Here is a 26,368-nt window from a genome sequence, read left to right on the forward strand (position 1 = left end):
CGGGGGGCTCAGGACCCTGACTGTCCGCTCCCCCCCTCCCTCCCTCCAGGCCCCCCCAGCCTCAGTCTGACCGCTCCTTGACGCACAGCAGGTGTGAAGAACTGCCATGTAACCACAACGGGAAAAAAGAAAGAAGAAAAAAAGAATAAAGAAAGAAAAACCGCCCACTTTAGGTGCCTGTCTCCTGACCCCAGCCTGCCCCCCCCCACCCCCCGCACGTGGGTGACCCGGGGTGACTGGCCGACCCTTCAGGTAGGTGTGGCCGTGGGTTTTTTTTTTCCACTCTTCACCTTGTAGTTGACAAACAGCGGTGGCACGTGGCCGCCAGACTCCGTGCAGGTCGGGTCTGACAGCAGCTGTCACCAGCAGGACGTGTTGTGTCTGCTCACAAAGTTCCTGCGGTGGGCTTCCCTCCTCTCAGGGTCCCACACACACACTTCCTGATTCACACACCACAAACTGGATGTTGTCATGTGCAGATGGATTATTACAGTGCAGTGTCCGACTTCTGCCTTTCTGTGCGGAGTTTGCATGTGCTCCCTGGTGTAATGGTCACCTGTCTCCACTGACCTGACCTGGATGGAACCTGCCCTCAAGCACTGCCTGGATCGGCTCCAAAACCCCCTCAGCTGATTCAGATTCCCCCACAGATTCAGGAGTAGAGCAGATCGATGGATGCATCAACACTGAAGCTACTATTTTTAGTTATTACACTCTTTAGGACCTTTTTCCTGCTGTTTTGGAAAAAAAAAGAATAATAATTCTTCCATGAGCGATTGCTGACGGCACACTTACTCATGTTCGGAGCAGAGATAAAGAGGAGGAAAGAGTACAGTTTGCCTTGTGTTTTTAATACCAAATACTCTTCTCTTTTAGCTTATAAGCTTACAGTTACTCTCACACAGGCTTTACTTCAAAGTTCAGCATCAACAAACCAGCTTTAGCTTTCTCACTGTCAGAACAGAAAAGAGGTCAGCGAGTTGAAGCGAGACCTCAGCTTTTCTCTCGTTCTGTGTTTCCACGTGTTTCTGTTAAATCATTGAGCACATCAGGGCATTTTAACAGTCGCAGAATCGTCCGACAAGCATGTTTCTGGATTGTAGCCGGATGAAACCTGAACATGCAAAGATCGCAGAAAGTTCTCCAAGTCCGGACTCGAACCAGAGATAGTTCTGCTGTGAGGCTATAGTGCTATCCACTCCTCCACCTGCAGTCGAAGTCAAGCTGTTTTATTTAAACAAACACTTATAGATTTTATGACAGATATGACAACATGATAACATGATCTCAAAAGTTGAACAGTCGAGGTTTATTAATAAAAACCTGTCAGATGTTTCAAATTCAAAGCTTGTAGACTGATTATAATGGAGCTCTTTAATATTTTTCCCTGGTTTGAGTGTGTGCTTGAGGCAGATCCATGGAGCGGTCAGTGGAATCAGAATTAAGCTGAAGTTTTGTGGCTGAAGCCGTTCTTCAGACATGAGTCTTTCCGTGTAGAGTCCACAGCCGGCCACATGTCCCGCCATGCCTACATGGAAGCTTCACCCCTCGCGTGGAGTTTCCATGTTCTTCCTGTGCGTGTTTTGGTTCTTCAGTTTACCTCAAACAGTTCAAACATGTGTTCGGTGGATTAGTGACTTCAAGCTGACAAGCTGATGCGACCGACCCTGACATGTCCCGGCACACTTTCCAGGTTCTACCATTAGTTAAAATCGATATAAAATAATGAGTTTGAAGGTCTCAACAACATCATTTCACTTTAACAAATTAGGTGTTGACAGAATGTCAGCAGCTGGCCTCAAACTAGTCGTATTTTAAAGGTGAATTTATGAAGACTTTCTAATAACAGTGTCACTCCAGTGACAGATGAGCCGTCATTGCGGTGCACAGCGTTGTAAACGGACACTGAGAGGCCCCCACCGAGCGACCCTTTGTGTGCATTTGTAATTCATTAAGCGGGTGACATGAATGTGTGCTAAGAGAAAGCATGTTGGATTGCAATCAGTCCCACTTAGCATAATTAGCGATTGTCAGCCTCCATTCATTAGGCCGTCCCATGCTGATACGGAACGAGGGTTTGAGCGCATGGAGCCTGAATCCCACATACACGCATGATGGCATGACATTTGTGAAAGGACCGCCAGACTGCGTTATGTAATCGATCCGGGCGCCAACAATCGCGTCTGAATAGAAAACTTTTCTGTTGATTGCGTGATCCGATAAGGAGATGCGTCACTGGATTTCACAGCGTTGGGGCTCGGGACAAAAAGGAGCTTTGTCTCCGCCGTCTCTCTTTGACTCACCTTTTGTCTGATGGGAAGAGCATGAAGTTAGTGTGTAAGTGAGAATATTGATTTTGAAATGAAACATGGAAGGTCACGCTCTTATTACCACTACAGATGATGTGTGTGTGCCTCCACTTGGATAACCTTCAGTCCAATATCACTGATGGCCAACCTGAAGAAACTGGATTACAGAAGAAGAGGACAGCATGATCACAGACTGTTGATATACTGAACAATAGAACTGGGTTAATTAGCAGCAGCGAGCGTCTGGTATAGCCCCTCGCTGTCTGTTGCTCCTGTGTTTTTATACCCGTCCTTTACTATTGCAGGCATGGAGAACCCAGGCGGCCCCAGGCTTGGGAAGCTGTCCTCATCGGGGCTGCCGAGGGGTCGAACCCCGAAGCACGGACATCCCCAGGAGCTCGTCCGAACCGTGCCGGTTCCCGAAAACAACAACAAACACAGTGAGTGACTCACAGCTGCACTTTAAAACCAGAAAAGCTTCCTGAAAATGGCGTTTGACTTCAGCTGTTGACACCATAAACCGGGATTTTTACCAAGGAGGAACTCCATGTGGCGAGGCAGAGTGAAGAACCGTGACGGTTTGCACACAATATGACACACTTAGACTGTTTGCCTTTGTATTTACGCACATTTGTCTTTATATTCCTCTGGCTTTGCGTTGGCCGGAGCTTTGTTATTCTAAGCTAGCTGCGAAGAACTTCAGTGCTGTTTATCAAGAATTTGATTAGCTTGCCATAGTTGGACGGGGTCTTACGCAGCTTTTCTGAATGGATCATATTTTATTAAGAATCAATGGTTCCAGCCAGCCTCGGTGTAATTCTACCCCTCTCGCCACAGACGGACCTGGAAGCTCCAACATTTTTCCTTCGACTGCCTTACAGTGAGAAAACCAAACAAACAATCATTGCCAAGCACTGACATGAGTGAAACCCCAAGCCATCTGGATGGAGATGGAAGATTTTGGAAAGCGAGAGCCGGGCTGGGGAATTATTTTTCAATCCAATAACCAGCAGATCATCATGACTTTGTTAATAGCGTCAGGCAGGCTTGGAAAACTGGGGCTCTTCTAATGTGACCCAGTTGTTTTGGTTGCTACAAAATAGCCTCCGACTCCCAGACGCAGCGACACTAAACGAGGTGCTTTGGGTTCGCTTTCTTCTAGCCCCGTAGGCTGGATTTGTTTGCCCGTGCGGGAGCGTGCACCCGCGATGTGGACGTTAAAGCGACACTAAGGAACTTTTCAACCTTAATAAAACATTATAATATCTTTTGTGATGATACATCGACTTACAACTAGTTGAATGAGCCCTCTGTCACGGCCTGAGGGCGTCAGTATTGCTTTCACTTGGACTAAGCAGCTGTGAGGAGGGTGGTAGGAACCCTGCACACTAAAAAACTCCAAATGTGCGGACTGCTTTACAGCATGGTCTCCGAGGAGGGAAAAGCGGTACAAAGACCAAGTTACGTTTACCAAAGTTAAACGTTTATTTTCAGCATCATGATATAACATTGTTTAGCCCCCATTAGATTCATTACCTCGTCGTTATCCGTCCTTCACACAGCCACTAGAAACAAATGAAGGCGAGTTCAGTCCGACAGCACGCCACCGGGAGCAGCATTTTACGACGCCATGTGCTAGTCCTCATGGGAACTGTAGTATTCGCTCAGGCAAAACACTACCGCTTTTGTCCACCGGCGCCGCCAAAATCAACGAAAATTGAAAGTTCCTTAGTGTCGCTTTAAGACGTTAAATCTCATTTCGCAAGACAGAACAGAGTGTCAGGCTGCCGCTCATTAAAGTACGTACATCTGTTGTATTTTCCGTCGCCGTGCCACGTCGCCCAACTTTTCTGTCCTCGCCGCCAGCTCCTTCTGACTCGATACGAATTTATTGTGGCTGAAGACAGTGGTTCTGTTTGAATTTTATAGTTTTGCCTTCGACTTTATTACTCAATAAACAGGAGGAGTTTATAAATCAATCAGAGGGACGTCGGCGGCGAGCCGGGCTCTGATTGTTTTGAGGCTGAAAACTCGAACGGAGAGAAGCACTTGGCTTTGCTTCACTAATGAGAATCTGCAGCGACGGCGAGCTTCACTCCACTGTGTGTTAAAGCAATACCGTCATGGGTGATGGATTAGACCGGTGCTGCTGGGTTTTTGGGGGCTTTTTCAGGTAACTGAACGCCGGACTGTTTCGTTTTCTCTTTCCACGCGGTTCTCACTCGCATTAACGTAGATCTTCTCACGGACGCCGGTCAGTAACTTTATTCATGTCACTGATACTGTAGATCTGTGTTTCTCTTTTCTCTGCTTTAACGACACCTGGAACGGTTTTGAAAACGGAACATTTTCTTCTGTTAACTCAGGTTTTCAGACTTACGGCAACTATTAACAAGGGACTGAGTTTTATGTGATTGTGAGATTTTCCAGCAAACTTAAGAGGAAATATTTTTGGCTCGCTTGGACACACACAGAATGGACTGTGACATTTACAGTTTGAAGCATTACATTGGAAATTAATGTGTTTTCTATTCTCTGTATAAAAAAAACGAAGCTCTGGAGTATACTTGGTTCCTTATTGATTTCACAATTAGCCGGATGGTGTAAGATTCCCTCAGATGCAGCTGAGTTTAAAGCAAAAACATATTCATTGACTAACGGCTCTTTGTAGTTCAGTCAGCGGGAATATCCACAGCTTTTGTCTGCGCCCTGTTCATACAACAGATCGTCTGAATTACTCAGCAGCTTTCCAGATCTAATGATGGAAAGACATCCTCGGTTTGGGGAAGTAAACAGATGATTTTATGTTCTGTTCCTTACTGGAGGATTTTGAGACTTCCGTTCTTGGATTTCGTGACTTGGTGACTTTTCATTTCTTATTTCTACGGTCTGGTCTCGTTCGTGGAAACTTTGCATAAAGCAACAATGGCTGTTGTTGTAAGCTGCGGTTGGTTTTCCCAATCGTCTTTCATGCTCTCGTAGAAAAAAGCTGAACCTTAAAATTGGGTTTGTGGGTCGTGTTGTGGCTGAGTTGTCTCTGTGCCAAAACAGACACTTCCTGTGCTCCGTCTCTCGCTGTAAGATTTTCTTCTCGTTCAGCCGGGGTTTTTATTTTTCCTAGCGGTGCTGGAATTCCAGTTTTTGTGAGGCTTCGTGGAGATTAGATTCCCACTGGTTTCTTCTTCCAAAGGTTAAAGTGATAGAAAGAGATTAGAGCTTCAGTTTATGATGCAGTGAACTCAGCCTGATAATGTCTGTAATAAAACACAATTTTTATTATTTTTTGAGCAGGAAATAGTTGTTTTAAGTAAAGGACTGTCACCCTAAAATGTATCACATCCATAGCCTGAGAACAATATCTGAGATATTTTAATTTCATACAAAGAAAAATCCTTGCAAAAAACACAAATATGAATATAATGCTATTGTAAAGTCCTCATTTGACACAATGGAATCATTGTGCCCAACATTTTGGTTTTTTTAATCGCACATTAAGCTCTCTATGGGCAATAACTTTTTTTTTTTTTTTTTAATTAAAATCATTGTTACAGCTGCCGCTGCATTTTGTTCATTGATTCCAAATCACCATGAAAATGATTGCGCGAATTATGTGAAAAGGCAGTAAACTGTCTCGCACTTAAGTTCAGTCTCGCGCTGATTGTTTTAGTTTTTGGCTCGGACTCAATGGAGAGACACGGTCCATGCCGTGGTCGGGATCCTTCCTGGACGTGAGGATCTGTCAACAACACAGTCGCCGTATTTAGATTCTGTCAAAATTATCAAGTAAACTTGAATATTTCTCATCAGTTGCTCTGATAAAGAGTGAAGGATCAGCAGGAAAACCTGCCACTGCAGTGTTTTCTGTGCTGTGATAAACTAGGAACACAAAAGTATTCATTCACACTTTAAAGAGCCCAAAATAACAGGTGGAGTGTGTGATGACTATGTTAATGTAATGAGTCTGTCGTACCTGTAGAGCTGTGTTCAAAGGGAGGAAGATCAGAGCCGAGCTGCATGGCTGTGTGTGAATGAGAACATGCCAGTTTGAGCTGTTTGTTTTTGTTTATGTTTTTGTGTGTGTGTGTGTGTGTGTGTGTGTGTGTGTGTGTGTGTGTGTGTGTGTGTGTGTATTCTCATATGACAGTCCTCTACCCTGACAGCCGGACCTTCGTTGCAGGCCCGCAGTCGCCATCTGCTGACCCTCGCATCTCCCTCGTCATCATCAGTCTCTCGCTTGTCGCCTTCATCCTCTGCTTCCCCACTCCTTCCTCCTCTCACTCATTTGTTGTCCAGTTTGCGGCGCCGTAGCTGTCGTCTCTTCCTGCTTCATCCTCGGTGAAACTCCTCATCTCATCCCGGCTCCTCTCATTAGGCAGGAATATCGGCGGCGGTGACTCGACCTCACTGTTTCTGCCACTTCCGATTCTGTCCCCACAACCTCTCCCATCTGCTCCCCCTGCCACCCATCGCCACCCTTCTCACGTCTCATGTTTCTTATATTTTTCCTCCCCACCCCCCTTTAATGCTTTCAGTATATTAAATTGGTGAAATACCGAAAGATAAAATCAATAAGGACCTATAGATTGGAGTGTGTTTGTTTTGGGTTGAAATTGAATTCTGGTGCTTTTCTCAGGCTTGATGCCGCGTCTCGCTTTGAGGGGACTCCTTAGTCATTTTTGTCACACCTTTATTTGGCAGGCCCGAGGATGGCAGATGAAAAAGAATAGTGGGAAATAGGAGAGGAGAGAGATTGAGTTGGTGAGTCATTGTCCATAAGGAGGGCAGTGCAAACAGTCTGGGGCCGGCGCTGTCTGTCTGGCTGTACATGCTGTATACCATACTGCATAAAACATGCCGTTTGCATATGCGCCTGTACTGTACGTGCAGCGGAACAATCGCAAAACATCACCGCGGCTCATAAATCATCCTTGGAAGCTGATTCATTTTCTTCGCCCGGCATCTCCACCCCCCCCCTCCGAGGACGTCGCTGGTCACACATGTGAGGCCAGTCACGCAAAGCTGTTGTGATTGGACGTCACCGAACACGCTGTTGGCTGTAGGCCGAACGGGCATCAGGCAATACATTAGGTTTCCAATAAAATAAAGCACGCCGTTGATGTGGAAGGCTGTAAAATCAATACCGGCTTGAAGAAGCTGTCAAGGTACCGTGAGTCACCAGATTATGTAGCAGGAACCTCTCACATGAGGTCTTTCCTTTGATTTCCCAGCTTTTCGCGTAGTGCAGTCGTGGTAGTAAACTGATAGTCTGCTGGAAGACTTTGGTGCACGCTGAGAATCTGAAGAAATACTTCATTAAACACTAATTTTAAAGATGTACTAATTTAGGACTTGACAGTCTTAAGTCTGTCAGTTATAGACAAACGTAAAGATCTCTAAAAGAAAACTGTCGAGATTCAAAGCTTTGGTGGCTCTAATGGTTATTTGTTGGTTTGTCAAACAAAACAGACAAATTGGGAACAAGATCAATTAGTTACCAGCTTTGATTGTATAAAACATTGGACAGAAAATAGTGTTACTCATTTGTACATTTGACCCACATTAATTTGCGTGTGGAGTATTGTAGTCGTGACATGAAACCTTTTTCTTCTTGAACCCAGTTTTAACTGTGTTATAAAACATTTTTTGATCGGGTACCTGGAGAAAAGCGTCTGCCGTTCCCTCCAGCAGCATTTCAAAGCAAAGCAGCTTGATGACTTTGTTGTTTCAGTGATTTTTCCTTGATTTTTGTGCTTCTGATTTACATCCTGTTTTCACCAGCTGCGACTGCTTAAATGTTCACATAATGACGTGAATTATAATTCGTAGTCGACGCAGTCCAGAGCGGCAGGTCTCCGTCCAGCCACAGTGTATGAAAACACGTTCATTTAGTCCTTTGCAATGTGCATTTTGCAAATGTTGATATCATTTTCGATGTATTTGTGCTGCCGAAGTGAAGCTAGACTTTTGCCATGAGAGTGTGGTGAACTATTTACCTTTTTGGAAATAACACTATAGTAGAGAATTTTTTTCCTTCATAGAAAGAAACCAAAAGAAAAATACTCACATTTTCCTCCTCACAACAGTCTAAGCCAACTATGAGTCAGTGATTTCTTTTCCCTTTGACACTGACACCCTGAAGCAAAGGCCTGCTGACTTCAGATCATCTGTGTTATATCTAATCATTAACGTTACCACTTTAAACTACTTTTCTTTGTTTAGATTTAAAACAAATCAAATGGAAAAAATCAAGCGTGTATCCATGAACAAGTGTTTCTACAGCATGTAAGAGATTAGTTTACAGAGAAGCACTGAAAGGGGGGAGAGAGCGAGGGGAGAGAGAGAGGAAGAGAGCGAGAGAGAAGGACTGTGAGAGTGTGGTTTTCTTTCAGTTAGTCAGTGGCTGGGTGGTTTGCTCTGGTTTTGCGGCCCCTCGCTGCTTCCTCTTACTGTCTGGACTCGAGCCTGACTGGGAGGGAATATGGGGACGTCTTCAAAAGGAGGTGTGTATAAGAATGAGAGAGAGTGGTAAAGAGAAAATGAGAATACTTGATGAAACAGTGTGTGTAAGAGTCTGAGTGCTAATCACCAAAAAGCAAGGAAGGAAGAGAAGTGGACCCTAAAGTCCCGGGACGGCGTGAACATACAGGGGTTAAATACAGTGGCCGGTTTGTGTGTTCGATCGGCGCTCGCTTCAGGTGTTTCTCTTGTCAGTTGAGATTGAGGAAGCGGTGATAGATAGTGCAGTGCTGTGGTGTAAAGTGCTGTTTGTGTTTGCGTGTTGTCTTTCTAAGCGACACTATGGCTAAAACCTACTGTGCAGACACAGACAAAGGCCTCAGTGTGAGCGTTCGTCAAGGAAAACAAATGACTGTTGTGTGTGTGTGTGTGTGTGTGTGTGTGTGTGTGTGTGTGTGTGTGTGTGTGTGTGTGTGTGTGTGTGTGTGTGTGTGTGTGTGTGTGTGTGTGTGTGTGTGAACCCTGCACTCAGGGAGAGCAGTTGCAGGCGTAGCTAGGGGAACTCAGAGGTTATTTGAGATCATTAGACAGCTGCCAGCACTCCTGGGTACTGACTCTTCTCTTCTCTTCTCTTCTCTTCTCTTCTCTTCTCTTCTCTTCTCTTCTCTTCTCTTCTCTTCTCTTCTCTTCTCTTCTCTTCTCTTCTCTTCTCTTCTCTTCGCTTCTCTTCGCTTCTCTTCTCTCCTCTTCTCTCCTCTCCTCTCCTCTGTTAACCATTGTGCAGCAACAGTTGCAGACAGCTGGGAGCGAGTCGCTCTCTGACATGAGCCGAACAGCTGTTTCATCCCCCCGGCCTGCGCCCGAGAGCCCAGCTTTACATTTCACACAATGGACCTGCTTTGTTTCATGCCAAGACAATGGCTGTGATTGCTGGAACGTCAGCGCGTTACCCACATCTACTCCGGCGAAACGAGCGAGAGATCTGAGCCATTCCGCTCTGTTTGCGTGGTTAACCTCAAGACGGAGTGTGTAACCTCAGCATATGTGCTGATGCGTTGCGTCGCCTGTTTTTGCGTTGCAGCCTCCTGGATGTGGGTCTAATTGTTCTGCTTGCAGTAAAGAGGCCTCTGATAGTGGTAACTAAGACAAGTGGATCTTATTCCCATAGCAACAAGAGCATATCTTTCCCAAGAGCAGAATTCATTAATTATGCCTTTCTTTTACAAGACCTTTATTTTCTAAGACAGGAATTAGAATGCATGCTCAATTTCCTCCTCAGCACAAGAGCGGCGGCGCCGACTGCATCACCTCTCCAGCTGCTACCCAGACGGCTAATAGAGAAATGCTCTGTCGCCTGGAGAATATTAATACACTCATATCCATGCACACACTCACACACACACACACTGGTAATGGTTTTGTGTACTTGTTTGTGCGTTTTATGTGTGTGTTTACACCTCGTGTCGTGAACTCGTCCCAGACACAGCCAGCAATGGCGCGTTGCTTCTTATTCCGTCGCGTTCGCCCTCTTTTTTTTTCTCTCTCTCTCTCCCCTGCCTTGTTATTGTGAGTCTGAAGTGAAAGATTGCATATGATCCGTCAGCGCACGTTGAGCGAGAAACCAAAAGACGAAAAAATGAGGGGAGAAGCTGAAAGCTGGTGTGGAGTAATAAATCCTCCTCATTTCCCTGTAAAATGAGGAGAGGAGGTCATGGTAGGTTAGTTGTGCAGAATTTCTTATACACATTAACATCACTGATGAAGAGATGTGTTTTTTTTTTTCCTTTGCCAGTTTTTTTTTTTTTTTTTTTTTTATGAGTCAATTCATTTATCTGATGGAAACTAATCCAACCATTTATTTATTTTTTTTATTTATTTCAAATCCTGGAAGGCACACAGAGTCCTCTGAGCCAGTTTGGTACCTGCTACAGTTGAACGGCAGTGGGCATGTGTGTGTGTGTGTGTGTGTGTGTGTGTGTGTGTGTGTGTGTGTGTGTGTGTGTGTGTGTGTGTGTGTGTGTGTGTGTACCTTCCATGTGTCAGTGAGTTTACAGGAGAAGAAAGCAGCGGCGAGACTGAAACAGGCAAAAGAAAGACAACTGCTGAAACCCATTCACGAGACGCTCACTCCAAGTTACGGCGTTTTTTTTTTTTTTTTTTTTTCTTTGACATTTTCCAAACGCGATCTGACTGAAGAGGCTTCGGCAGCGTCTCCTGCCTGCTGTGATCCTGCCGCTCTTATCTGCTCCCTGTCAGATCAACGCTGGGAGTTTGGGGCCACATGTATATGTATATGTCCATATATCATCCCGGAGAGGGACGGAAAGCTACCTGCCGCACTGTCATTCAGCATTACGCCTGGCCGGAGTCGTCCGCCTCTGCAATCCTCCCCTCTCCCTCAACATCCTTGGCTGTCCTCTTTCTTTCCTTTGTCAGCCCCCCCCCCCCCCCCGCTCCTCGAGCGGCGGTGCGCGGAGGGGACGGAGTGCAGGGCTTTAATTGTAGTGGAAAAGAGAGCAGCGATGAGGCGGTGGAGGAAGGGTGTGGGCAGAGAGAGAGAGAGAGAGAGAGAGAGAGAGAGAGGGAAGGAAAGCGAGAAAGCTCGACACGAGGTGAGAAGCAGCAGTGGGAGAGATGGAGGGAGGAAGCGGTGTGGAGCAGAGAGGGAGCTGAGGCAGTCAGTCTGCAGTCTGCTGTGTCAGAGGTTCACACAGGCGTCAGAGATTTAGAGCTCATCTCTCTGGCTCAGCGTGCGGCCTTTCCCACACACACACACACACACACACACACACACACACACTCACTCACTACACAATTGTTACTATTCAAACCTACTCACTTCTGCTCTGTTTTTCTTCATATGTAAACGTGCACAGCCACTTTATTGAGTTTTTGTTGCGCGTTCCTCATAGTTTACAGGCACAAGAATCACAGTTTGTCTCAGTCTGTCCTCATTTGTAAACATAGTTGTGGGTCTTTCCTCTGAGAAGCGTGCAGTGTATTTACATCACACCCAAACTCCATCTCCAGTGTTTTCTGTCCAGTGTATCCACTCTTTCTTCATCCCATGTCTCGCCCGTCTCTGGCCTCTGCTTATCTTTAAGCAGCTCCCGTGTTTGAAGGCCTGAGCGCCGTCTGCCACCTCCACCTCCACCTCAGCCTCCTTTCCTTTTGTCAGCGCCTCAGAAAGTCTTATAATGACTGTGAAGACGTCAAACACTGCAGGACAAGGATTCAACAGCTGTAAAAATCCAGAATTACACATTTGTTGGATCAATCAGTAATTACAAGTTTAACTATAAAACAGCTTGTTACCACAATAATGAATAGTCTCTGTGGTTTTGCCCCGCAGTGATTCTTCACAACAGAATAAAGAGGCAGAGCACAAACACATTTCCAAAATCTGTTTGTTGACTTTATTGAAACGTGCAGTTAAAAAAAAAACTTTGTTGATATTTTGAAGTTTTATTTCATTTTTGACTGGTATTAACTTTATAAGCACGTTAACTGTTTTCTTCTGTCCATGTGGGGTAGATTGCTGGATAGATCCATACATAAATACCGAGAGACATCAAGTTGCACTCGCAATCACTGTTTCCGGTCACCAATTGGCCTCAAATACCAAGCTGGGAAGAAAGCAGATTGCCTGGACAAAAAAGAATCTCTGCATGCACAGGGAGAACATGCATACTCTGCATTGAAAAGAACCCAAATGATGTGAGCCAGAAGCTTGGGCGCTGTCAGATGGGAGCGCTCCACTGCATTAGCTTTTCTTCAGAGTCACATGGTCAACTAATAATATCTTCTTCATTCCTCTCCGTGTTTTCTGTGTTAATCTGTTTTTACGCATCAGCTCTTGTATAAAAAAAAAATAACTGTTTCATAAACTCTGTTGCCATGTGAGGAACAATGTGCCGACGGAGTAACACTCACACCGCTGGAAGTTATTCTGCTGTTTTCTGTTCACAGCACAAACGTCTGATTATGTGTGAAAGCAGAAAAAACAGTGTTGCTGGTTTAGGAGCTCGTGCTTTTAGATGGGATTTGTGATTTGCCTTGTGAATCAAGAACATTCTTGAAATGCACCACGACCTGTCCTTTTAATTCCGATCTTTTTCTCATCCTTCCAGGTCCAATGTGTGACGAGCAGGCTGAGGGGAAGAGGAAAGGCCGTCCTAAAGCGGAAATGCAGGAGCTCAGGAGCATCCCTGTGAGTTTCCCTCTCTCTGAAAAGCGTGGGTGTGCTCGAGGTGGCCTTCATTAAGCAGACGACACGGCACTGAATTAGCGCTGTAGCTTACACATATTCAACTCTCTCTCCCTCACCCCTGAGCAGGCCCATATGATAGTACAATGGAAGGAAGAGTTTAAGCGCCGCTCCAGGGTTAAATGCCCGTGTTCAGGATGCTGGTTAGAGTTTCCCAGCATCTATGGAGTCAAGTACCACTATCAACGCTGCCAGGGGGTGAGTCACTAGCCTCTGCTGTTTCCTCTTATGTGAATATCTCTACCTTTAAGCCTCAAAATAGTTCACAGTTGGAGAACATCTTTCAAATAAGGTGTTCGGATAATAATGCTCACATTATAATTATATACTCAGTATAGACCATTCATGCACAGTCGCCTGTTTTTTTTTTTTTCTCTCTCTAAAAGCCTGTGAATAGTCAACTGAAGGCTTTTAGTAAGCTACCCACTGTCATTTGCTCGTGCGTAGGGAGAGAGATGACTGTAAATCCCCCCCTCTTTCCTGTCTGTATTCAGGCCACCGTAACTGAGAAACTGAGTCACGGCTGTCCCTACTGCGAAGCAGCGTTCGCCACCAAGGTACGCCTGCAGAAGCACAAGCGGTGGAACCACGCAGACAGAGTGAGCATGGAGCCCAAAGAAGAGCAGCTCCGGCTTCAAAAGGCTCCCGTCAAGTCCAGCACCAAGAAGAGGTGACTGGGATCCAGAGCCTGAACGCCCGTTTACGCTCGCTTTATTCTAACGCTGATTTCCAAAACTGTCCCTCCCCACCTCAGACCCATGGAGAACAGTCCCCCGTCTCCGGTGTTTTTCAAAGTGAAGAAGACCCACGAGGCGTCCACGCCCTCTCAGAATGGCGAGCTGGCGCACCAGAGGAGCGAGAGGAAACAGCACAGCCACAGTCAGCCTTCGCAGCCCGTCCAGCAGCCCGTCCAGCCTCAGTCCCAAAGCACATCGTCCGACGCAGGGGGCAGTGAGAGCGAGGGGGGCAGCCTCCCCCCGCCGTTCCCCGACGAAGACCCGGAGCGAATGCGGCACAGTAAGATTATTGTCTTTTCTGTTATATATATATATATCTACTTCTTATTCTGATTTTATGTCTGTTTTTGACCGTCTTTCTCTGGATCCAGGACGAAAACAGAAAACGCCCAAGAAATTTACTGGAGAACAGCCGTCCATATCTGGAACATTTGGATTAAAGGGTAAATTATTATTCAGATTAAACAGTTTTCCTTATGAGAACTGGCTCATAACAACTTTGTGAGGTCATGTGGGTTTTCACGTTTCCAGATTGTTAGAATGTGCTTTGCAGATTTGTTGATTCTCACTTTCCCTGGAGGAACTTTGATCATTTAATTGGCTCTTAATCAAACACACCGTTCTGAAGATTTCGGGATGTAGGAACGCATTGCAAAGTTTGTGGTAAAATTCCAAAACTTAGCAAAATCACACATTATAGTTAAAAAATATTTATATGAGAGGTTTTAACACACTCTTTCAACATGTTTTACACCAAGTGGTACTGAACCACAGTTTGTCTTATGAACACATACAGGTCAACAAGAAATATATACAATAATTTAACACACTTAATACACACTACCTACAATATAAGGCCCTGTCAGTTTACCGGTACATGTATTTTGCAAGTGGTTTACTGAGATCAATGCTATAAGTGGCGACATGAACCAGCAGCAGTGTTCAAAGGAGGGATGTTCACCGTGGAGCGATTAGCGGACGCACTGAGCACTAACATGTGGAGCTTGAAGTTTAATTTTGAAAAAACAGCAAATAAATCTGAATTTTTATGGGGAAAAAACGAGCATCCTAATGGATAGGCAACACTTAAGAAAATATCTTGGAATGAAGTGGTGCTCAGTCTGCTCAACAAGCACAGACATTTCAGACATTGTAAATCACATTGCTTTTTGTACATTACTTTATTAGCATAAACTTTTTACAATCTGAGAGACACGCCTGGTGTTACATATTCATGAATGCAAACACACTTGATGGATTGTGTGTGTTGTGTGTATCAGATTCGGTCTTCAGCTTGCCTTTTTTTTTTTTTTTTTATTGCAGGCCTTCGGCAGATCAGACACACTGTGTGTGTGTTTTTCACATGTGTTTGTATTCTGTTATTTACTTGATATTATCAGTTTGGAAGAAATCTGGTCATGAATGTTACGGAGTATTGAACGAGCTCAGTAAAGGTTTAATAATGCAATAGAAGTACTGTAAAGTCTGGGAAGGAATAATACAAACATGCTGGAAAAAAAAAAAGAAAGACGTGAGCCTGTAGTGTCAGTTTATCACAACGTGTGGTGATTGGTTATGCAAGTGACTGTGAACGCTCCCTGCTGCTGCTGATCAATGGGACTGGTCTTTTAACGGTGTTAATGTGGCTACTGGAGAGATGTTTCATATCTGGCTAAATGAATCAGTAAGTTACACACACACACACACACACACACACACACACACACACACACACACACACACACACACTGCTTGGTGACTCATTTAACACACGCAGGGCTGTAAACTACTTATCATGGTTTGTCAAACAATTCATCTGCAGTTTGCAGAACTCACTGCCCACATTTTGCTCTATTTCAGTCTGACTGTCATTGATCTGCTCAAGCTCAAAACGCCTTCCTTTTTTTTTATTGTCAGCCTCCGTTTTTATTTTACAGCCAGTATCAAATTTCCCTTTTTAGACCCGAGTTCTTATTCAGCATTGTCCTACATCTGTCCTGCGCCCGTCTGCGCCGACGTCTCGCTTTATCCTGAATACATTAAAAAGGAGACACTGAGGGAAATATATCACAATGGCTGTCTGCTGTGTGACCTGCAGGTATGAGCAAGGTGGAGGAGAAGCTGAAGGCCGGCCGTGCGAAGAGGACGGAGGGCGGCGGGTTCAGCGAGGAGCATCAGAGGAGGCCGTCTTCAAGTCAGTCTTCCAAGAAAGAGCCGGCCACAACCAGCTCTGGTGAGCGCCTCCACCACTCCCAGTTAGTCAACACGTTCAGTTCTGAAACATTCTACGAAGACATAATAGTTCCCCTAATCAAAGGTTTTAATTCCACACATGTTCAGTCACCCATATTATTTCATTGAATGAGTCTGTAAAACCAACGCACAAAGAGAAACGTCGCCTTCTGACTGGTAGACTAACGCCTTCCTGCGTCCTCCCTGCCTCTCAGGCGTCGTCACCGACACGCAGTGGCAGCGGACCATCTCTGAGCGAGGCGAGGTGGTCTGTCCCACCTGCTCCATCGTCACCAGGAAAACAATCCACGGCCTCAAGAAACACATGGAGATTTGCCAGAAGGTGAGCGACTGAACACAACTGTGAACTTCCCAGAGGTTTTCAGCACCGCCTTTTGCTTTTGGACTTAGGACGTTAATGTCATGGGCTGCAGTTCATGTCGAATGCTGTGTTGTTCTTGAAGGAACATGTAACTTTAAGAAGACTTTTTCTGAAGAGGGAAATCGATCTTTCTCGACCCAGAGCTGTAATTTCTACACTAGGGATTCCTCTAACTTCCTGAAACCTCTGGTCTAGGGAGAATGTGTGTGGAAGACGGATGGATGGATGAATTATAGCTTTGACTACAGCATTATTAGATACCCCACCCCCCAGGATCCCACTGTGCAGAGTCTTGGGAGCCTTCACAGAAAAGATATTGATTGGAAGCCAGTGGAAGTACCATCAGACAGTGTCTCGGTACAGCCATCTCGCCAGGTTTTTGATGTAATATCCTCCTCCACTGTTTGTGGTTGAAAGCTAATATCAACCTCCAATGGAGTGAAAAGGATACTACACACACTTCCCTGCATTAGGCATCTTCTCAGAGCTGTAGTCTACTGTAAGTATGTAGATGATTGGAGCTGAGGCGGCTGAAGAGGTAAAGTGTGGACAGTGTATTGACCTTGGGAGCGGTGCAGTTGCTGGAGTCCTCAGAGAGACGTATTCCTCCAGTCATTTTAAAGCTTCTTAGCCCAGCGGCCTGTGTGACTCTATTAAAGTGACAGTCCGCCGTTAAGCAGTGACACAATCACCACATTACCACCGGGTCACACACCATCAACACACTTCTGCCTCCAGATCAATACACAGGCCGAGAGAAAACCCGACCTTTTCTGGTTCCTGAAGAGTCTTCATGGGGTTTTTTTTAACCAGAATTGCACACTATTCATAAATTCTATTAGATTACAGATGAAATGTGGACGTACTGATGGAGCCAATAAAGAGCAAAGCCGTCGAGAATGAAATGTCTGTTAGTTTCATTTCAGAGAGAAATGCAATTTAATCCTATGTTTGGCCTTCGACCCTTGCAGCTCCAGGATGCCCTGAAGTGCCAGCAGTGCCACAAACAGTTCAGGTCTAAAGCCGGCCTCAACTACCACACCATGGCTGAACACAGCAGCAAGGTACGCCTGCGCATCCCGGCATTCCTGGCACTTTTCCGAAATCCTCATGACTTTATGCCTTTAAGCTGACTCCGTAATAAAGGCTCTGTAATGACCAGCACATGGCTGCAGCGCTTCGTGTCTGTGCTTTCTGCTGGTTTTTGAATTGTTTTGGCAATCGGTGTGGCAGTGACTGTCTTCTGCTGAAAACAGACGTTAGTGAGGAGACACACCAAACACGCCGATCCAGGAGGTGGTCAGGCTTTCACTAGCGACGCTTTCAGCTTGATTTACTGCGATCTGGTAAAAAGCGTGCTCAACTGCATGATCGTGCAAATGGATTGCACTTTTGGTTTGCGTGCGTTTTGCAGGCAATCACCGAAGAATAAGAGCATGAGTGAATTTCTCGCTCAAACGGAAGCACTTTAAATGATTTCAAGGATTGGGGGGAAAAGTTATCAAAGACATCTGAACTGTACAACAAATAAATCTGAGTTTAGCAAAAAAATAAACTGTGCCACATCAAGAAGAAGGAGTACAACACCGAAAATATGTTGCAATGAAGCTTCCAGTGAAGGGCCTGCTGGAGAAAAATAACAGCTTCCTCTCTGATGAAGGCTTTACTCTGCATGTGTTAAAAACATGCAGTCACAGACAGAGATTTAAATCACATTGCACGTTTGACAGTCATCTAGTAGCGTCCTCCGCCTGTTCTGGACCACACGTGATGCTCGTTATTAAAAGCAGAGGCGCTAAGTCGACTGCGTGCGTTCGCTGGCGCTTCCGTCCGACGGCGTCCCGAGTGTTGTTTTAATAGATCGACTTCCACATGTGCGTGCCTGCAATATCATGTTAGCTTCTAGAGCGCAGGCCCCTTTGTAAAGGCTGCTGCCGGCGGCCTGATAAGGAAGGAAGCGTTTGAGTATGTGTTTCCATGGAGCCGTGCACATTAAAAAAAAATGGCTATACACAGTCTTAAATCGCCTTTCTGTGTTCACGTACCTCAGCCGTGAGCCTTTCTCCAGAAGAATAATGCGGAAGACTTCTGCAGGGCATGATATGTATGAAGTGGCGATTGTCTTCTTCTTCCTGAAGTGCTCACATTTCTTTGTGCAGCTGTCTTAACTCTGACAGCAGAGAGCTTCATTAAGATATTATCGTGATACTCCTGCATTACATCAATGGGACTGCTATGAAGTTAGCTGAATTATTAAAGGCCGCCTGTTTCAAATTGTACCATGCAAGTTTAATGGATGCACAGGCGGGATCGTAACACGTAACATGTGTATATCTGTGTTCGTATGAGCGCACATGCTGACATGAGGACACGTGTGAAAGGCGGCGAACGGGCAGTCGTCAGCAGCGTATGAATTAAATGTGACACACTCAATAGTTTGAGGAGTTTCTGAGCATTTTCATTTTAGATAATGAAAACCTTTATGGCGGAATGAAAGTCAGCAGCATGGTGATTGTGCGTTGTTGTCTGTGATTGTGCTCCAGACTCAAGTTGCTGGTAGTTACAGAAGGCTCTTATCATTTGCCAGTTTGACTGGTGTGATGTTTTGTTTTGTTTATCTTCAGGAAAAAACTTTCATTCAGAGACCAGGAGGACACATACTGTACACTCTGGAAGTATCGACATTGGCTTCGTTTCACACTGAATTGTGTTTTTCAGTATTAATTCCATATGTTTGACAGTGTAGGTCCTTATATGATATATTATTATATATATAAAGTCAGAAAATTATGTTTTTTTAAAAAATAGTACGTTTTGTGTCTTTGGGGTGATATTATTTCGGTGCAAAGTGTAACATTTCATTTCAACATGTCATTTAGTTTCAGTCGTATAACTTTGTGAATGACTGTGCTCATCTTTCTGGTTTTATCACCATTTTTCTTGACTCATATTTGATTGCCTGAAGCACTTTGTGCATTATTCTCCTGGAAGCAGCGCTGCTGCGGTCACATGACCCCGGGTCACAGACGTTACGGGAGTCGCCCTCTGAGCTCCGCCTCGACATCTCAGCTGTGATGAATCACGCGCTCTGACTGTGATCGAGGCATTAAGAATACATGTTGATGGAGTTTCATGGGTTTTCCCTCCTCTTTTCCTTCCGCTGCGTATCAGAGGCTGAGCCGGTGTCTGTTCTCTCGCCTGCGGGCTTCTGCGAGCGCTTGATGTACTTCAGTGGCGTCTCTTCTGCTTTTTACCTTCACAGGAAGCTGCAGTAAGGGTTGTGTGCCAGTCGTCTCCGTGTGTTAGCACATGAGAAAACACGTGAAGTTTTGTTTCCGCTGGGACCCCTCAGCAAATCCCGGCTCCCCCTCGTCCCCTGCTCCTCTTTCTTCTCGCTGGCAGCCCGGCCATCTGTTGTTCTGGTCTTGGCTGGGGTTTGGCACCAGCCAGCACTGAGTGAAAACACGAGTCTGACAGTTGTCGTAAACATGCCTTGAGTAGCAGCCTCACCATGAAACCATTTAATGATCCTGGCACGGCGTGAACGCCAGAGATGGAAAACACATTTCGATCGCAGGTTTTTTTTGTTTTTTTTTTTTTTTTTTTTAGTCATGAGGGAGTGGGAGGTGTTGTCGTGGCGCACGCTCATGCGACGGTGTGTTTGTTTCATCTCAGCCCTCAGGGAGCGAAGGCCAGACGGGCAGCGAGCACGAGGAGAGGGAAAGGCTGCGCCAAGTGCTCAAACAGATGGGACGAATCAAGTGTCCCAGCGAGGTATGCACCTCTTCATCCTTCCTCGCCGCCTTTTCTCTTTTGCTTTCTCATTTTATACTTTCTGTGGACCTCATTTTCTCCGTCTCAACCTCATCTTATCTCTCTCTCTCTGCCTCAGTCTCTCTCTCTGTCTCTCTCCCTCCTGTTTTCCCTTTATGCCTCCTTCTTGACATGTTGCCCAAAACTACATCAACACTGAGCTCCCCATTACTCACACTAGAGAGAGAGAGAGAGAGAGCTGAGAAAAACAGACTCTTGACAAATCCTTGTCTTCACGCTGAAAAATGAGCATCTTCCTCCCATTTTTCCCTTTTTTTTTTTTATTTTTTTTTTTTTTCACCGTCATCCGGAAAATATTAGCCGAACACAGCAGAAGTGTTCCATTAAAAGCAGCTTCTTGTTCCACTTACCCAGTTTCCTGCTTAATGTGCGTTTTCATTCTGTCTCATTTCTGTCACTGGTGTCACATGGTCGCACAAACATTTCTGTGTGTGTGTACACACACACACACACACACACACACAACACACACACACACAAACACATACACATACAGGGGTGTTCAGCCCACTTTTCCAGTCTGATGGGCTTCCAGTATCACCAGCAGCGTTGTGGAGGGGAGTTATCTGACGATGAGAAGCCTGTGTTTCTGTGTCAGCACTGTGGGAAAAACTACCGCTCCAAGGCGGGCAGAGACTACCACGTACGTACCGAGCACTCCGTCAGCATCTCCGCCACCCCCACCACCACAGCAGCCGCCCCAAACAACAGCAACAGCAACAGCAAGGACAATATCACTGACACCAACAACAACACTGGCAAGGAGAGGGTAAGATCATCCCAGAGAGCAGTTTCACTGGAGTTTTAAGCTTTTCCAGTCATGTTGGGATCTCACTGCTCCTACAGGTGGCCTCTGAGGAGTCTCTGTCAGGAGGCAGGAAGGAGCAAAGCCAACCTGAGAGGAAGGACTGGCAGGAGAAAGCACTGAGCAGCCAGCAGAAGGAGAAGGCCAGAGAAACGTGGGAAAAAGACAGAGAAGCCCGAGAGAGGGAGCGGGACAAAGCGAAGGCGGCACAGGTGAACAGCCAGGGGGAGGACTTTGAACGGACCCCCAGCGGCAGGGTGAGGCGGCGGTCGGCCCAGGTGGCCGTGTTCCACCTGCAGGAGATAGCAGAGGACGAGCTGGCCAAGGACTGGGGCACCAAGCGCCGGATCAAGGACGACTTGGTGCCTGACAGCAAACGGGTGAGGACAGACTGGACACACACACACACACGCTCACACACACACACACACACACACACACACACACACACACACACACACACACACACACACACACACACACACACTGATGCCAGATATGAAAGAGGCTGCAGATGCAGCTGCAGCTGTAAGAACTTTCAAAACACTGATTTTCAGGCAAATTTCTTAAAAATGTCAGACACAAAACAACACTGAAAGCCTGAGATCAATGAAAGTAAACTCGCGTTAGACTCAGAGCCATGCTGTCAGGGTTGAGTTTGTAAAAGCATGCATAATGCTGTCGTCTTCTGGACAATTCACTTTTTTTAGTGTTTTCCACCAGAATGTATCATTAAAATTGGATTCAAATTGGAAATTGTAGTCATTTTTGGTAGTAATTTGTTGGATTTTGTGAAAATTTAGCCAATTTCATCACATATAGGTAGAGTTGCCACAACCAATAAAATCTTTAAGTTTATTATGCAATTACTTTACTTTTCTGGCCCACTCAAGATAAAGTTGAGCTGGATGTGGCCCCTGAAGTTTGCACCACTTGTTCAAAAGTAAAATCTAATATCATCAGTACTCAATTTCTCTTTTTTCGCTGTGATAAAATTAAGTTTCGATAACATGCTGTGTTATCACTTGTTGTGTAGTTAAACTACACTCGACCGGGCCTCCCCAACTTCAGTCCAGAGCTGCTGGAGGCCTGGAAGAACCAGGTCAAGGAGAAGGGCTTCATCTGCTGCACGAATGAAGTGAGAACACCAACATGCTTCACCCCTGTATGACTTTATGAGGCCTGGATTCATTTTGAATTTGTGGTAGTAAAATGATCAAAAATATGCAACAAGTTAGTGAAACTGTCTTATTTCCCAAGATAACTGATAACATCTGCATTTATTGATTATTATCGTGTGTCTTTAATGATACTGAAAGGATCACAGAAAATTAATGTTCTGTTTGAATAATACAGGTTGATTCCAGTGCGTCTTTTTTCTGCACAATTTACTGAGTTTTCTTTCTTCGCTGTTTGTTTGTGTTTGGTCCCAGAACTGTGAAGCTGTTTACTCCAGTGTGTCAGGACTTAAAGCTCACCTCGCCAACTGCAGCCAGGTACAAACCAACAGCCGCAGCACAGCCAAGGGCTTTTTCTGTGGAGGAGAAGCCATTAACAGAGGAAAACACCAACAAGTGTTACTGAGCCTCAGCCATTTTTATTACTAGTCTTATTTTTTTATTTTTTATTTTTTTGGCCAGAGCGTGAATGAAATCATTAAGTAATTATTAAATCTGTTTAGTATGTTTATTGTTAAAAGCAAGAATAAGGATGCAAATCCTTTAAATGACAGAAATGACAGATTCAGATATGAATTGATACGCTGTCTTCTGCTTTTAAGATAAAATAACAACTAAATGCAGGTTAAAGCATAATCTAATCAATTCTTTTTGATTGAAAACAGTATGTGAAAGGATTCACATTGACTGTGAAAAGCACATTACTCACATCGGATCTTTTTTAAAAGCCAATCCATTAACGATATCTTGAAATTCTCCTTTTCTACACCTCTGTATTTGTATGTATGGGCGTGTGTGTGTGTGTGTGTGTGTGTGTGTGTGTGTGTGTGTGTGTGTGTGTGTGTGTGTGTGTGTGTGTGTGTGTGTGTGTGTGTGTGTGTGTGTGTGTGTGTGTGTGTGTGTGTGTGTGTGTGTCACAGGGCGGTGGTGAGCTGGGGAAGTACACCTGTCTCATCTGTCAGAAGGAGTTTAGCTCTGAAAGTGGTGTCAAGTACCACATTAGCAAGACACACTCACAGGTGAGCACACACACTTGCAGACGGAGCTTCATTGTTCTGTTTGCAGCGTGGCTGTTGACTTCACCTCAGTAGAATTTCTCTTTTGAGAAGAATCCTAATAAGATCTTGATCTTGCGTTAACCTATTTGTGTTTTTTTCCCTAAAAAAAAAAAAAAAAAAGCAATTTTCAGTGTTGATTTATTTTTGTACTGAAGTTGTAAACCTCTTGTTGTAGAACTGGTTCCGTGCAGCGACCACTCAAGTGGTCTCCAGTAGCAAAAGCAAAGTGCCGGACAGCATCGGGACCAAAGCCGAGGTGAGGAACGGCGCCACCACCGGGAAGAAAAGAGGCCGCAAACCGAAGGAACGCCTCCCGGCGGACGAGTCCCTCCAGACAAACACTGAAGCGCTCGCCACTAATCAAACCGTAGCCCCCGCAGTGACCCCGTCCAGCCCAGCACAGTCCCCCTCCCCGACCCCCGACCCCACGGACAGCGACGATTCAGGCCCGGACACACAGCCCGCACGGAGCAAACCCAAGAGGCTGTCTTTGCTAGAGTAGCTCTGCTTGTTGTCGACCCAGGAGCCAGAGAGGATGCTTACTGTAAATGGAGGCTAAACAGAGACTCGGCACTGAGAAGAAAGCCAAACCACCTATTACGAAGCGAAACATCTAGCACAGTCTCCTAATCTTGGTCTGGAAACACTAGAGGTAATCCGTACTGTGACAAACAATACTCACACCAGTAGTGTTTTTGTTTCTCCATTCCACTTTCGTCCCCTTTCAAAGGCACACGGTTTAGTTTGTCCACTCACCGCAGGAGGTCAGTAGAAATCAGAGATCGGAGCCCGACCTTTCAAACGGATAGTTTTTTTTTTTTAAGCAGGAGTAGTATTCCGAATAAATGGAGAGTCGTTTTACTCTGAGAAGTTTGTGTTGTGTTTGAGAGGTTTTAAAAAGATTATTCTATTAGCATGGTGAAGTCATTTAACGATAACTAGTGTTTTCACATGTTTTTTTTTTTTTTCCCACAGATATACTGTACTGTGTACATAAACAATATCTATAACTATATCTCTATATACTCAAAGCAATGATGCCACCGGTCATTTTCGAGCCTGACACGTCCAGATGGGTCATGCGCAGTCGGAGGTTTTTACAGTTGTGTGCTGTCGTGCAATGTTGTTTTAAATCTTTGAATTCCTTCCTGCTTTCACTTTTTTTTTTTTGTTTTGTTTTGTTTTGTTTTCATGTTTTCTGTAAGCAGATGTCAAATAAGCTAAATCATCGGTCAGTTGTTAACCATGTTTCAATCTTTTTCCTGCATCAGTCACTGACAGTGAAAGGTGTCTGCTTTGACAACCATAATTAATTAATTGTTTGAAATTTACTTCCACAGTTCTTTTACACTGAAGTCGATAAGCAGAATATTTCCAGGAGTGGTTATTGGATATTTCCACCTGCATGGAAAAAGTTAGGATTATGTGGAATGAGATATCGTTTACCTGACCTTAAACAAAAGACATTTGAAGCATTCTAAAATGGGACAAAGCTAAACTATTTGACTGAAGGAAGATTTTCGTGTGAAGCTTGTTGCACCGTTGCGGCACAATCAAATGATGTGACACCATCATAACGGAGGCCACATTTCACCTCCTGCTTACGCTTGAATGAAAGCTGAGGAAAGAATAATAAAAAAAAAAAATACTATCTTTTATAGAGAAGTTGAGGATAATAATCTGCAAATGAAGATCGAGATATAATAATGTTTATGAATTAATTCATGGGCGCTCAAAGTTATTGCCTTGCACTTTAACCCTTCCTGCTCCCCTCTTGTATTTTTGCACTTCAGGAGTATCTCACCTAACCTAGTGGCTGTCTGATGCTGGAGTGGGAATATTTTACTCTGACGAAACCCTAAATTTGTCTTTACATGGTTGACAGCCGTGTAATTATGACTCAACCCTCAAAGCCATAACTGGTCTATTGGAAGCTGAAGGCTGCTCCGGCGCCCGACGTTAGATTAGCTCCATATTTAAATTTTAAATCTATATACATATATAAAAATATATATAAAATAATAAATTGCTTTTAAGATCTAAAAGATCAGAGATTATTTTCACTGTAATGTGTTTAAAGTAGATACTTGAATCCACAGGTAGAATACCAATTTGAGTAAATGAAAAGTTCATGATTTGCTTTATATTTGCAGTTTATGTCCACAAAAAAAAAATATTGACTGAATGACATAATAGTTCTATTTTATATTCTATTGTATGAATTACTTAGATTACAATCCGATAGCTTTGGATAAAATCGTGAGGTGAGATGATAAGGGTGCTTTACTTACCACTCTACCTTAAAGAACCAGACACAACTCACTAAAGTCCTCAGATCCATCCCACCAGCTGACAAGTCCTCTGAATTTTGCACCAAACTGTCATTAAAGAAAGAAAGAAAATCAAGCATTGATGTCAGCAGAGAGCATTTTCAAGAATCATTGGATTTAAAACCTGGCATCACTCCTCCACAGTGACTTTTTTTACAATGTACAGCAAAGATTCAGTCTGAAACTCTCCGTTGCTAATCAACTGATGGAGCGTCTTCGGGTGAGGATGATTATGCATGTGGGATGCACCTTTATCTCCAGTCCAGGGTCATTTAATGGAGAGGATAAATTAGACGAGCACTGATTGGTCCTTGGACCTTTTCAAAATGAGTTGTCCAGAATCTGTGTGTGTGTGCGCGTGTGCGTGTGTGTGTGTGCGTTTGTATGCCTGTGCGTGTGAATTAAACAGTTAGCACCTTTGTAATGACTGGATTGTCAGAAATGGGAACACTTGTTGTTGAGTGTTAGGCTGTGGCACAGAATCAGTTCATCGGCTGCTTGTTACTCGTTTCATTGATAACGTCACACTGACTGTGTTTACCTGACGAGCTTTGGTGTTGCAATATGATAGTTTAGCACTGCTTTTAACAGTGGGTATTTTATATTTTATCACACCCTTTACTATCTGTCTTCCTATGATGTGGAGAACACATATCTATCCCGCAGTGTGAGCTAACTGCAACATGTTTAGAGAGTACAGCAATACACCATATTTAGCTGATTTTGTTGGCTTGCTAATATTTTGATATTGATGTGTATTCTCAAAATTGTATGGCTTTT

At 44.6% G+C, this 26,368-nt stretch overlaps 1 protein-coding gene across 4 annotated transcripts; it reads left to right on the plus strand.

Annotated features, from left to right (window-relative positions):
• The first annotated feature begins 24 nt into the window (after positions 1-24).
• znf512b (zinc finger protein 512B) lies at positions 25-25,643 on the plus strand. 4 transcript variants are annotated; one of them, XM_030117842.1, is made up of 17 exons: positions 25-252; positions 2,615-2,749; positions 12,896-12,975; positions 13,102-13,230; positions 13,527-13,702; positions 13,787-14,049; positions 14,141-14,212; positions 15,868-16,002; positions 16,217-16,344; positions 17,355-17,447; positions 20,059-20,157; positions 20,714-20,986; positions 21,064-21,402; positions 22,059-22,160; positions 22,456-22,518; positions 23,121-23,219; positions 23,434-25,643. In XM_030117842.1, the coding sequence occupies exons 2-17, from the start codon at positions 2,617-2,619 to the stop codon at positions 23,758-23,760; spliced, it is 2,511 nt and encodes an 836-aa protein (XP_029973702.1). In that variant the 5' UTR covers positions 25-252; positions 2,615-2,616; the 3' UTR covers positions 23,761-25,643. The 4 variants fall into 4 exon arrangements, with proteins under 4 accessions (XP_029973702.1, XP_029973705.1, XP_029973703.1 ...); XM_030117843.1 differs by having other exon boundaries at positions 38-252; positions 20,816-20,986; XM_030117845.1 differs by lacking the exon at positions 13,102-13,230 and having other exon boundaries at positions 37-252.
• Positions 25,644-26,368: the final 725 nt, after the last annotated feature.

Source organism: Salarias fasciatus, chromosome 20, assembly GCF_902148845.1.
Source record: "Salarias fasciatus chromosome 20, fSalaFa1.1, whole genome shotgun sequence".
Lineage (NCBI taxonomy): Eukaryota > Metazoa > Chordata > Actinopteri > Blenniiformes > Blenniidae > Salarias > Salarias fasciatus.

Bases quoted from the DNA above. Each gene is read 5' to 3' on its own strand.
- znf512b (XM_030117842.1), top strand. From the start codon at position 2,617: ATGGAGAACCCAGGCGGCCCCAGGCTTGGGAAGCTGTCCTCATCGGGG. The intron at 13,703-13,786 runs GTGACTGGGATC...TCCCCACCTCAG, and splicing joins AAGTCCAGCACCAAGAAGAG to ACCCATGGAGAACAGTCCCC. The intron at 20,158-20,713 runs GTATGCACCTCT...ATACACATACAG, and splicing joins GAATCAAGTGTCCCAGCGAG to GGGTGTTCAGCCCACTTTTC.